The sequence below is a fragment of the Anthonomus grandis genome, chromosome 4, assembly GCF_022605725.1.
Source record: "Anthonomus grandis grandis chromosome 4, icAntGran1.3, whole genome shotgun sequence".
Classification (NCBI taxonomy): Eukaryota; Metazoa; Arthropoda; class Insecta; order Coleoptera; family Curculionidae; genus Anthonomus; species Anthonomus grandis.
In genome coordinates, this window is record NC_065549.1 from 17608477 (window position 1) to 17622181 (window position 13705).

General features: G+C 33.8%; 1 protein-coding gene across 1 annotated transcript; it reads left to right on the forward strand.

Annotated features, from left to right (window-relative positions):
- Positions 1–938: 938 nt before the first annotated feature.
- On the forward strand, positions 939–6155 carry LOC126735511 (syntaxin-7). The gene is made up of 6 exons (XM_050439549.1): positions 939–1054; positions 1327–1491; positions 4971–5209; positions 5297–5378; positions 5437–5573; positions 5661–6155. Exons 2-6 carry the CDS (start codon positions 1395–1397, stop codon positions 5913–5915), a joined length of 810 nt encoding a protein of 269 aa, XP_050295506.1. The 5' UTR covers positions 939–1054; positions 1327–1394; the 3' UTR covers positions 5916–6155.
- Positions 6156–13705: the final 7550 nt, after the last annotated feature.

Consider the following 13705-nt stretch of genomic DNA (forward strand, 5'->3'; position numbering starts at 1 on the left):
CTAGACTTAATTGGATGATGCAGCATTTGAAATCATTCAACTCGTTTTGAAATCATTCAAAACGAGGATCAAATTTTTAGTGTAGTCCGCCGAAATCATGTGCGGCGTTTAAATCGGAGTATTAAGGTTGGAGGAAGACATTTTGAACAATTGTTGTGATGGTATCATATACAAAAGGTAAAAATAAATGTATCAGATTCTTTTTAGGTAATTAATATTTTTCTAAATTTAAACGCGTCTTAGGGCCGTAGTGGCGTAGTGACACATTTCCGGACATGGGTTTCTATACTCAAATGGATTCTACTGTTGCACTGAACAACCCCTAGAAGTTTGATCCCATAGTTCTGAAACACCCTGTATAAAGAAACTTTTACTTGCTAAAGCATTTTATTCTCTAGACGAATTTTTAAATACAAGTTTTTGACAGTGAAGAGTTTTGCGTAGCGTGATGTGACTTCTTACTACCTTTTCTTTGTGAGCGTTCTATATTCTATGTATGTAAGAATTGTTAAATTTTTTATATTTTTGTAAAAGTTGATTTTGTAAAAAAGATTATGTTGTCAACTATTTTTAAGATTTTATATAATGCCTTGTTATAAAACAACAGATTATGTTACGTAACAATAAAGCTATTTTTGACTTTTGAATTTAATATATTTTTTGTTGGCAACACTAAAAATCTTCAAAGTGACCAACATCAAAAGGACACTGCCACTATAAAAATGGTGGCCACCAGGCAATAGTCATTTTTGGGTATCGTGGCCATATGCATTACCAGTCCAGGTATATTAAGATCGTGGCCCAGGTATATTTATTAAATTCGTGGCATAAGGTTACGCTGAATTTGTCAACGTCGGATTATGTGCGGAAGTAAATGCTCGCTTGTGTCAGTCACCATTTTGTTTTACTTGTGAGTTGTCATCTATGTGTCAACTTGTCAAAACCATCAAGATTCTGTCAGTCAAAGTTATTTTTATTCATTGTTAATTGCTAATTTATTGTTAAATTTTAGGCAAATTGCCTTGTAACAAAACAAAATAAATCATACATGAAGGTAGAGAAACCTTTGTTTTGATAAAAAACTTGTTTTTTTATATGAAATCTCTTATCTTTATTGTAATTATCCTTAAATATACTAAAGTAGATAAAAGGCAATATTTGTCACAACTATTTTATAAATATTGATCTAGAAATGATCTGTAATTAAATTAATATTCCAAATTGACATAAATACCAACGATAAACAGTTGTTTTTTTCCGCTGCATGTAGTAAAGTGAACATTAACAAAGCAGGTGCAATAACAATTTTTGTACTCAATTTTTAAGGCAGTGGGTGTAGCAGTTATCTGCCTATTATACATACCTTATTAATCACTGGTAATACTCAAATCATAATGGAAACCAATTCAAGAAATGGTCAAAGCAATGACCAAGATTTTCAAAAACTTTGCCAGACTGTTGGATCCAGCATTCAGAAAATATCTCAAAATGGTAAGTAAAATGTTAATTTGGCATCCTTTAACAACAAAAGCTTATACTCAATAAGCTTATACTTATTCCCAACTGGCATATATTTTAAAGTTTTTGTATTTACACACCAACAAACTGTAGCTTTCTTCAAATCTTTGGTTTACTTATCAATTTGAGTTTCATCATTTATGATAGATATCTGGGAAACATGTCGTCCCCACCAACTTATTGAGCCCTGACTTAGTATTTTTGCTTTTTATGGGTCTTGGTGGTCTTCAAACCATGGATTACTGGTTTCATTTGCACATTAATAGGACACATATTAGGAGTAATTCAAAAGTCTGAAACTAACAAATAGACCATATGTTATGGAGAGATTAAAAAAAGAACTCAAAAAGATTTTTAAGGTTCAAAATCATATCTTTTTTTTATTATATAGCAATTCTTTTATAGTTTAGTTGCATGGATCTAATACAGTTCATGCATTTGTACTTGTACATTTATATATTTAATTGATTTTCCTGTAACTGGGTATTTGTAACCTGTTGGAAATAAAGCTTATTATTAAATAAATTGGTAATATATATTGTGTAAGAAAAAAATAATTTTTTTTTATATTGGTATAATGCTAGGAATAGACTGTAACAAAATGATAATATTCTCATCTCCAAAAAAATAGGGCCCAATAATTCTTATGGATGATATTGCACACCATACTGTTACATTCAGGCTGTATAACGGTTGTTTGTGGAGCTCCAGTGATTTTCTGAACTCCAGTAATGGCAATTTTGTTTGTTGGTGTTTGTGATTATAATAACACACTCAAGGAAAGTTTCAGCAAAAATGTAGACGATGGTTTTAGTGCTTGGGCTATTTGAAGTTTTTATGTGTGAAAATTGAGATCTTTGTGTATTTGAAGTAAAGAAGTCTTTCATATGTTTAATGTCTGAGATTCGCTCTCAGGTTGAACGTTTTGGACTGTGCTCTACAGATTCTCTAATGCTATAGATGTTCTTACAGTTTTTCTTTGTCCCATATGTTTAACATTGACAGCTGAACCTGTGTTTTCATTTACAGACCCATTCCTTCATAGCATGAGTTGAAGAAACTCTGCTGTGCTGGCCAATATGGAAATGTCTCCAGGTGGCAACAGCAATTATACAATTATTAGTTTTCTAGTATGATTTGATCATGAAAGCCTGTTGCTCACTGGGCCACTGCTCCATAGTTACTAAATGACATATCATAATGGAACAATCCTCAGCCAACTATTCATAGTTGCAAAATAACATTATCAAAACTTCCTGTTCCCAAGGACCACCTTGTATATCCATTATTAACATTGGGTTCAGCCATTTTTTAAAATATTTTGTCTTAAAGCTTATGATTTGGTTGCAAGACTGGCAGCCATTGTTTGTGTTTTAACTTTAGAAACTGGTTAGAGTATAGTTTTTCAAAATCATTATTTTCAAAAGCTATATATATAAAAAAACAAATAAAAAATACTTATAAATTAATGCAATAATTAGAATACAATTTTCTTTATAACATATGAACTAATAACTAATTTATGACTAAAATGGTGAAATTTCATAATTGCTAAATATGCCCACTAGTTTGATCAATACAACTTGGAAAGTGCCTTTCTGATTTATACATTAACATTACTAATAAAGTTTGAACTTTCCTGGTTAAGCTGGTTTCTAGCATTTAAAGTTCTGAACTATTTGGTGGCCAGTTTATGGTTCCTCCCCTACTTATCCATATTTCATACCTGTTATTTAAAAAATTTACAACAGGCATCACATTGTGTGATGGAGCTGTTATCTTGGTGCCATATTATTTTGGTATAGTGGCAGGTTGAAAGCTCCTCCAAGAAAGTCGTTATTTACGCATTTAAAAATTCCATATACCTCTCACCAGTTCAAGATCTCTAAAAAAAATGGAAGCAATAACTTTATTATGTAGGATACCACACCACATGTGGAGGGAACTCTTACCCTGAAATTTTATTTCACAGAATTATGTTTTCAATTAATTACACCTGCAGTTGTTCACTCAAGTTGAAGTCCACTGATCAGTCCCCAATATTTCCATAAACATAAAATTATCCTGTCTTAGCACAAAATACCATTTCAGCAAATCTATGAGCATCTTCCAATCTTTGAACAGGCATTATTTTATATAAAAAGAATACTTTTTAAGTGTCTTGAATTTTGCTGGCTGGCTCATTGAAATACTTACTAGGATTCAATAGACCTACTAGGATTTTCTTAAAAGTGACATTGTATATAAAATTATTTATTGTTTGCATTATGGTATATTTATTGTTTGCACAATTAGTTTGAAAAAATAACAAATTATTTAATTCTTTGTTTTCATTAACTACCCCCATTTGTTTTTTCCTTTGAAAATATTTTCAAAATGTAAATTTTAAGTTTCTTGCAACAAAACAATTGCAACATAATGCAGACTCGGCCATCTTATTCTAGTCTATAATGAAAACCAGGCAATCAGATCATGAACTTTAAACTAAAATATTTAAAAAACGGCTAAAGCAAATGTTAATATTACATATATTTTGTAAATAAGAATAAGAAGACTTATTAATTAAAAAAATAAAATACAGGATGTGCCATTTAAAAAAATGCCGTTTCTTTTGTTCTTTTCACAATAAGCTGTATGCATAACTACATGTCAAATCTTACAACTTTTACGTTGACATTTTTTAATACATGGTGATCCAAAAAAGTTATGGGGCATAGGAAAATATAAGGAATGACCCTATATATGCTCAGATGTTTTTTTAAGTTTAAAAATATTTCTTTTTAATTCAAAATACTCGGTTTACTCTACAAACTTTTGTGAATTTACTCAGCATTAAAAGGCATTTCTTGGTTAATTGGATATTTTGTTAATTTTTAGATTTTAATTTTCTTTGCAAACAATTAAGATACATTATTTTCAAATATTTATTTTGTCTAAATGTGGAGGCTGTTTTGATAATAATAATGTTTGTTACTCTTATCCTAATGACAAATGAATTAATTATTGATAATGTTGTTTAAGTTATGTACAGCAAATAAATAAGAAAGGGTTAAAAGGTTAAAAAATTAGGTTGAAAGAGATGTTTGTCATAAAGGATTCTCCTGTATTCAAATTTTTGAAGCATTTTTATAACATTAGATGTAGAAGCTTTCAGCTAATGTATCTGAAGTTTGGAAGGCAAAAACTAGTAATGTTTCCCTTGAGTATATTTTCTGTAAGGGGTTATCAATGTATAGTTATGGACTTTTGATTAATGCTGGTCAAATTGTTATAAATTTTTAATGACCGCTCAGCAATGTATAATAAGGTGGTTGATTCTCTAACGTATTCTTCTGGAGGTCCACCTGAAGCAACAACTAGTGCATTGGGATTCCCTATGGCATATCTTCTAATGAAACAAATCATCTTTTTCACATAATATTAAATGACTCATTTTCAAAAAATGTTTTTAGTTTCATCTATGGAGCGTATGGTAAATCAAATTGGTAGCCACCAGGACTCTCCTGAGCTGAGAAAGCAACTCCACTCATTGCAACACTATACCCAGCAACTAATCAAAGATACCAATGGCTACATTAAAGATATTGCAAATATACCGCCATCGTTCTCACAATCCGAACAAAGGCAAAGGAAAATGCAACGCGAGCGGCTACACGACGAATTTACTACTACTGTTAATATGTTTCAGCAGGTAAGAGATTAAATGTGAAACTAAAAAAACAACTTCTTATGATGCTAATAAAACCTGTGAACTTTTTAAACAGCTTATCCTTTTTAGGTTCAAAGAAGTACATTCCAAAAAGAAAAAGAACAGATCAAAAAAGCAAAAGAACAGATACAAGGAGATCAACCTTTTTTGCGTAAGTGTTGTTGGGATATATTCAAAAATAAACTTATTTTTTCATGTATATTTTGCAGCTGGTTACCAGCAGCGAAAGGAACAGCAACTAATCGAGCTTCAAGATGGTGGCGCTACTAACCAACAAGCTCAAATTCAAGAAGAGGCCAATTTGCGGCAGCTGGAGGAACAAGAGCAAGCTGTTAAGCAACTTGAGGTACAATTTGCTCTCTGTATTTGATAACGTTTTATTGAACTTCTCTTGAGGTTTTTGGAGAAACAAAAAGATTTTCTTTTATTCCAGAGGGACATAAACGACGTGAACCAGATCTTTAAAGAACTGGGCCAGCTAGTGCACCAGCAAGGTGAAGTAATTGATTCAATTGAAGCGTCAGTGGAGCACAGTAGCCAGTACGTACGTCAAGGGGCGCAACAATTGCACGAGGCCGGCACTTACAAGGATAAAATCAGAAAGAAGAAACTTATTATTGCTGTGGTAGGCGTGTCCATTTTAGCTGTGATTATTATGATTATTGTTTGGTCCAGCAAAAGCCATTAGGGTCATTAAAAAAAAGATCAGAAATAACACAAAATTTCCAGACATTTTCGAGGTTTTATAATACATTAATTGACCTAAGATATTGTCAATGGTTTTTTTCGTAGTTTCGTAACTGATTTAAGTCTTATGTATATAAAGTATTAATTTACCCTTTACGGTTATTATTCACGCCTTTATATAATATGTTATGTTATTTAATTTATCTTTTTTAATATAGTCAGGCCTGAAATGTTGACGTTATTATCGTTTGTTTTCTTTGAACTTTATACAGGTACAAGATCTGTAATGATAGTGGTATGTAACAATGTATAGCATAAATACATTGTCAGAAACATTGAATCGTAAGCACCAATACAGCTAAAGATGCATTGAGACTGGCGGATCATCTGACTTTTTGAATAATTTTTTTCCTTACAACCATCGTCCGCGGACCCCGGAGATTCTCAAAAACAATAATTAAGTTCAAACTGCCTATCTACTAAGTTAACTTAAATTGCCCATTTTGGTGAAAAAGACATTTAATCATTTTCGTATTAATAGTTGTAATTACAAATTAAAGTTTTCAAATATGTACAATGCATCTGTTTAGGTTTTTAGACAATCGTACAAGGTTTTTATTGCATAAATTTAAAAATTGATAGAATTTAACGCAGAACGTCTATGTAAAGATGAAAAAACGCAAGATTTTTGATATACATGATGTGTAAATATTGAAAATATATATTTTTTCTATTGGGATTACAGCCTTTGATGTTCAAATGAAATACATTTTGTAGTGGTAAAAAACACTTCTTTAATGCTCTAAACGAAATTCGCTAATCATATAATGATACAGGGTACATTGAAAATTGGTGTAAAAAAATCGAGGAATGATAGTACTCCTAAAAATAGTAAAAAAACCTATAAGTATAGGGCGGAAAATGCATATTAAGGGAGTTAGAGTTAGAGGCGCAGCAAGGATAAATTTAAAAAACAGTTTTTTTAATTGTAGGCTTAAAAAAATGAGACAAAATTTCGAAAAAAAATCCTCTGCCATAAATTTCACTTCAACAACAATAAACTGACAAAAATACTTGTGAACCAGAATTGTTTTTTTTTGCGTGCATGCAAAATAAATAATGTGACGAAATAATAAAGACCCCATACCTTCAATAAATCAAATAAGTATGCATTAAATAAGCAATTTTAGTAATTGGTTTATTTCGTTTTTTAAAGCAATAGGATATTTTAAAAATCATGAAGTTTTTATTTTTCAATTAATTATTTAATAACTACTTGGCTACTTTTAAAACGCCATAACTTTCATAAGTTTACGTTGATTAACCAGTTAGCAACCCATCAGAGTAAACTTTGCCTTCAATTTCCTCGAAAATCGTCGTTTTGGGCCATATGCAACAAGACTACCTTTTTTGTAGCAAAGTGTGTAGTTTTAAAAAAATTAATCCACGTTGCAAAAAATATCACCTAAAAAAATGTATTCACGAAAGAACCCCCTACCTTTGCAAAAACTACCCTTTCAAAATAATTTTTTAGTATCGTTTTTATTTTGATTTAACGTCAAAATTTATGGCAGGGTTTTTTTTTTCAAAATCTTATCTCGTTTTTGAAGCCTACAATTTCAAAAAAAACTCATCATTCATTCCTTCAGTGCTCCTAAATCCTTTAATACACTTTTTCCGCCGTATACTTATAGGAACTTTTTTACTATTTTTAGGAGTACTTTCAAATTCAAAATATGCTTAATTATTTTAAACATTTGATGTTGTGAATAAAGCTGTTTAAAAAAAAAGTAGGTGAGAACAAACAAAATATATAAGAAATAAACGCACAAATAAAAATAAAATAAAATGCTGATAAAACCTAAAGCAAAAACAACAATCAAACATACCAGTAGGAACTAAATACATTAAAAGGTATTATTAGAATATTCTTCTACAAGCAATTTCCGGACTTCCTTCTTAAATCTATGAGCCTGAGAAACCGCTCAATGACACCCTAATATAATCTGTATTATAGCATATTAGCATCTTCAGTGGAAGCTTGAAATAAAATTTTCTTTAGTGCCATATCAGGTGTTCCTGACGCTGGCAATGAGGGGCAGCCCATAAATCACGTAGCCTGCATAGGCGGAGGGGTCTCCGAAAAACCACGGGAGCTACGATAGGGAGGCGGAGGGTACCTTGGCCTGGGTTACGTGGTTTTATTTGTATATATTTTCATTCTAGTGCAAAAAGTTGCCCCGCGCAACTATCAAATTCCCTAGCGAAAATGCAACAAATAATATAACTATATGAACCGATAGTAAGTGATTTACTTAAATGGCTTGTGTTTCATTCCAAGTTCGGATTAAGAGATAATTGTCATAATTTTTTCAGTAAAGAATTTTTCCACAGCATTTCCCATAAAAAAACTACGTGTCTTTATACGGTGGAGAGGGGTCTGGGAAAAGCTCCGATAGGCTACGTGGAGGGGGTCAAAAGCGGGCTACGTAGTTTATGGATAGCCCTTTACTTGGGCAAGTCTTTCTCGATTCTGCGCCAATCGGAATAGTTAATCTACGCTGCCTATACCAGTCCACCATTTTCCCCTTATTATATTGTTCTATGCAGTCCACTCACGGATGTTCCTCAGCAGAAAGCCTGCTTACTTATTCCTTGCACTTTTTCCACATGATCAATTTTCGGATTCTGTATGAATCCTAAAATTCAATTCCTCTGAAGTCATGTTCAAGATATGAAAATTTCTTGCACTCCTGTATTTAGTAGCATCCATGTTGCGTCGGCCCTACTTAGTACTGACCATTTCGTTGATCTGCATAGCTCTCCAGGGTTTTCTCAGCATATGGAGCACAGTGTAACCAGATCTCTGACCCGTACAGCAACACTGACCATATATTTAGAATTTTACCATTCTTTGTCTTAATTTTAGGTTCAGGTTATCGTTGCAGAAATGCAGAATAATAGCTTCATTTTTAGGAATGTTGTTCGGGGTGCCATTATTCTACACCTTATTTCTATATCTGGAGTTAGAGTTCGGTGATATAGCATCTAAGGTAATTAAACTGGGTTACTCTGTACTTATTTTTCGTATCAATCTATAGCTCAGCATCAGGATGTGGTTGTTGACTGAAGACTATAAATTTTGTCTATAGTTGATATTTATGTTGAGCCCTATTTTTTGTCTTGCGTTTACACAGTTTAGTAGATGTTGTAGGTCTTCTGGTTTGTCTATTCTGTTTATATATTCTCCATTGATTTGTACTCCCATTTCTTGTTCTTGAGTTACCTTCTGTTAAAAGTTTTTGTCTGAATATATATTAAAAAGTAGTGGTGACAGTATGCAGCTCTGTCTGACGCCTCGTAGAATTTAGGTTTTTTCTGTAACGTTTCCGTTTAGTCGTACTGGTGCTTTCTGTCTTCAGTATAAATTTTCGATAATTCTAAAGTCCCTGCTGTCCACTTTCTGTTAAGATGTCTATAAGCTTTTTGTGTTGTACTCTATCGAAGGCCTTCGCGTAATTAACGAAACAAATGAAAACGTCCTTGCGCTGGTCACAACGTTTTTGTAGTAGTATTTTCCGAGCACAGGGCCTCTCTAGTTCCCAAAGCGTTTCTAAGTCCAAATTGGGTTTCATCCAAATCTGCCTCACATTTGGATCGTATCTTCGCGTGAATAATTTTGAGAAAGACCTTCATGGTGTGGCGCATAAGGCTTCTTAACCCATATATACTGACATCCTTTTGCTCGTTGTTGTTTTCAATTTGCAATGGCTACAAATTTCAGCCAATCTTCCGGTATGTCTCCAGTCGTCTACACCGCATTTTGACTGTCTTACCAAATTTGATCAAACAGCTGGACCAAGATTTCAACGTTTTCCTCTTTGATCATTTGGAAGAGATTTGATGCGGTGGCTTTTTTGGATTATGCAGATTTTATTGCAAATAGAACCTCACTCTTTAGAATTTACTGGTCTATCATATCATTCTGGTCATCAATGTGGGATTCATTCGGTCTATTATCATAAAACAGCTCCTTTATGTGTTTGGTATTTTTAATATACAAAGTTGCCACTTCTCTGACGGTGGTTCAGCACTTTTGCAGATACTTCCCTATTGCTTTCTGTCAGTTTGAATTCATTGTGTTGGGTGCTATTTTTAGTTTTTTAAGTTTGGGTTTAGTGTGAGCAACCAGGAGGTTATGGTCAGAAGTCAGGAAGTCTTTGCGAGAATTTGAAGCTAACATTGAACGTTTGGCAGCTCAAGCTTCTGGATGGACGTCGCGGTGGTGAAATGTCCCATTCAACCTAAGCTAGTATATATATACTAGTATATAGCTTAGGTTGAATGGAACATTTCACCACCGCGAAGTCCATCCAGAAGCTTGAGCTGCCAAATGTTAGCTTCAAATTCTTGCAAAGACTTCCTGACTTCTGACCATAACCTGCTGGTTGCTCACACTAAAGCCAAACTTAAAAAACTAAAAATAGCACCCAACACAATGAATTCAAACTGACAGAAAGCAATAGGGAAGTATCTGCAAAAGTGCTATATATATACATTAACACCAGCCCTTGAATTCGAAGGTAACACGAACAAGGGTCAGAGTCGTGTCCGGCACGTTCCAGGAGAGAACGAATTTGAGGAACCGGTAAAATAAATTATTAGGGAGGAGATTGAAGGATGTAGCGGCCAGAATAGGAAATTGGAGTTCCGGAAATGTGGCAAAGCAGGTCACATAAGAAGACACTGTCCAGAAGGCTCTAGTTCCAATCCCGCCAAATTAAGAAAGGTTGATCGTCGATCTGTAGTCAGCAAGCCGTATCAAGAAGACCTTGTCCAGAGGACTGTAAGTCTTGTCAGGGCAAAAGAGAAAGCTGCTCAGTTACTAAGAATCACGATAATTGATGATACTTAACAAAATGGGGATCTCATAAGAGACCGAGGGGAAGATCCCGATAAGCTTAACCTAGTTAAAGGAAAGAATTTTATTTTTATCAAGTTTGGATTTCTTACATTATGTATATAATCATGGTGAAAAAATAAGTCTCTTAAATATGGCGGCTGACCTGATTTAATTATTTTGTAAATTAAATTATACATATGACACTTCCTTCTATTTCTCATATTTAATATAAAATGCGAATTTAGATAAGGAGTAATGTGGTCCCTATACGATATATTAAAGGAAAAACGCATACAACTATTTTGCAGTTTTTGCACCGTCCTTGCCAGAGATACGGTTAGTGAGTACCGCCATACGCAATGTCTGCATAATCCACCAAAGACAGTACAAGCGAATTGCAAAGTGTAAAATATCCTAAAGTAATTTATTATATTTAATAAAGGTATATTTTATAAACACCCTGTATTCATTTATAAGTGTCTCAACCGCCCGAGAATTATCGTACATCCTTGAAAATCTATACCCTAAACATAAATAATAATATAAGCAGAGATTGAGAGACCCAAAGAAGTAAAAGAGTCAGTGAGTTCTAGCACTTCGGCTTATAAAGAGCCATGTATATAGAGTGGTCATAGTTGACCAGGTGTGGTGGTGTTTGTCCACTAGGTGGATATTAGAATGGTTGTGATTGTTTTGTGCACAGGTTAATCATGTCGACATGTGAGTAATATTTTATATTGTTGTTGTATAAGTCCATGGCTAGAGTTTTATGGTATACCAGAGTTTGTCGCTGTTTAGCGAGGTATTACCAGGTTGTGGTCGATTGTGTAGCAATCGGCAGGGATGCCCTCTGAGCGCGCAGTTTCTTCGAGTTGGTCTTGTGAGTTATAGAGGGCCCTCACTTGTCTTCTCGATTGACACATTTGGATTCTAAGATCTCGGTATATGTTATCTTAGTTTCCGAGTGTTGAGATGCTTACTGCTTAGCGGCAGTGGAGCGTCTGGGGTAGCCTTAACTATTTTAGGGGACACTAGCTAGTCGTTGAAGAAAGAAGATATATATGTAAATTATAAGCAAACATAAAGTAACTATATTGATGGTTGTTGGCATGACTGAATCAAGGGGACCGAGGTTCCCCGGTGAGTAAACTTAATCTTTATTAGATGGGTCAGTACAGTAAATCGTAAACATTTTTGTTTCTTGGTACTCTCAATCTCTTGCTGTATACATGGTGGAGCTCGCTGAATGAATTGCATTGTCAATACTCACGTAAGTTTAATTTTAAAATACCCAAATTTTACAAAAGCAAATATTTGGTGTTTGATGGTAACTGATTTTTGTATTGATATAAGTTTCTTAAACGACCGTAAGCAATTTTAATTTTGTTCTTAATGTGGGAGGAAAGCTGGGATTTGAATCGAATATAATCCCCAGATTACGTTTTTCCCCAACGGTTGGTATAACTGTGCCATTAATATTAATTTTAAAATTTTCCATGCAATCTAGATGACTTTTATTTTGTGAAAAAAACATTGCACATGACTTTGAAGCATTTAATTTGAGGTTATGGTTTTCAGCAAACAAAGCAATCTGATTTAAGTCGGCGTTAATTTTATTCTGTGCCACCTGAACGTCTGATATTTTAAAACAATTATAAATTGGTTGAGTAGTCAGCAAATTGGTGCAGCTTAGAATTTTCGATGCACTGATTCGTCCGCAAAATATAAAGAGAAAAGTAAGGGGCCTAATATGGAACCCTGAGGCACCCCTTTTTTAAATGACAAAAACCTTGAAAATTTAAATTCACCATCATTCACCGTTCGGACACAATGTAACCGATCTTTAAGATAAGAGCTAAAAAAATGTATGGCATTTGCCGAAAAACCCATAATAGTGCAGTTTTGCCAAAAGCATTTGGTGATCTGATGGATCAAATGCTTTACTTAGATTTAAAAGAGTTAAGCAAGTTATTTCCTTTGAATCCTCTTTAACCCTAATATCATTAACAATACTGATAAGACTTGTTATAGTACTAAAAGATTTACGAAATCCTGACTGGCAATCAGAAATAATTTTTAAATTATAAGCATAGTCAGCTATTTCGTTATATACGTGACGTTCTAAGATTTTTGAAATGACAGGCAGAATACTTATTGGTCTAATGTCTTTATAATCTGTTGGAAAAGGCATTTTTGGTGAGGGAATGAGTATCGCTTTTTCCAATCATCGGGGAATTGGTTTTCTAAGATGCAGGAATTTAAAATATCGACTAATGGCTTAAGACAAAAAGGAAGACATAATTTAAAATCTCTAATTGAAATTCCATCACCATCTATTATTCCATATCAAGTCATATTGGGCACAATGGAACTCCCTAATTTTGGAAGATGGAAAGTAGTTGACCGCGATGGCAAAGAGGAAAGAAATGTCGGATTTTGGAATTGCTACAGAAAATCCATGCCGCCGTGTCAAGAGTACATCTTGTAGTAGCAAATAGCCTGGAAAAAGTAAAAGAAGGATATTACTGGGTTAATAGCAATGCAAACGTAAGGGCCTGGTGTAAGATAATCGTTATATGTCCGGCAAGTAAGGCCGCAAGGAAGGCAGAAGGCTGTGATGCGTTAGTACAACGTAAGTAAAGGGACTTCCCTTTCAAATCATTGCTATTGACATTGACGTTCCTTTTCCCGGATCAGAAATAAGTACATCGTGATCGTGATGGATTAATTGAGTAAATAGGTTGAGGCATACCCTCTAGGAAAGAGGCTTCCTCCACTAACGTCGTTTTAATAAACGAATGGATTTGCCGATTTGGTATACCTTTGGTGCTACATTCAAATCAAGGACGAAATTTCAAGACTTATTCCAGAACGTCTGGAAGACGCTT

Excerpts from the sequence above, each read along its gene's own strand:
- LOC126735511 (XM_050439549.1), top strand. The coding sequence starts at position 1,395 with ATGGAAACCAATTCAAGAAATGGTCAAAGCAATGACCAAGATTTTCAA. Across the intron at positions 5,210-5,296 it reads CTGTTAATATGTTTCAGCAG|GTTCAAAGAAGTACATTCCA; the intron begins GTAAGAGATTAA and ends TATCCTTTTTAG. Across the intron at positions 5,379-5,436 it reads AGGAGATCAACCTTTTTTGC|CTGGTTACCAGCAGCGAAAG; the intron begins GTAAGTGTTGTT and ends TATATTTTGCAG.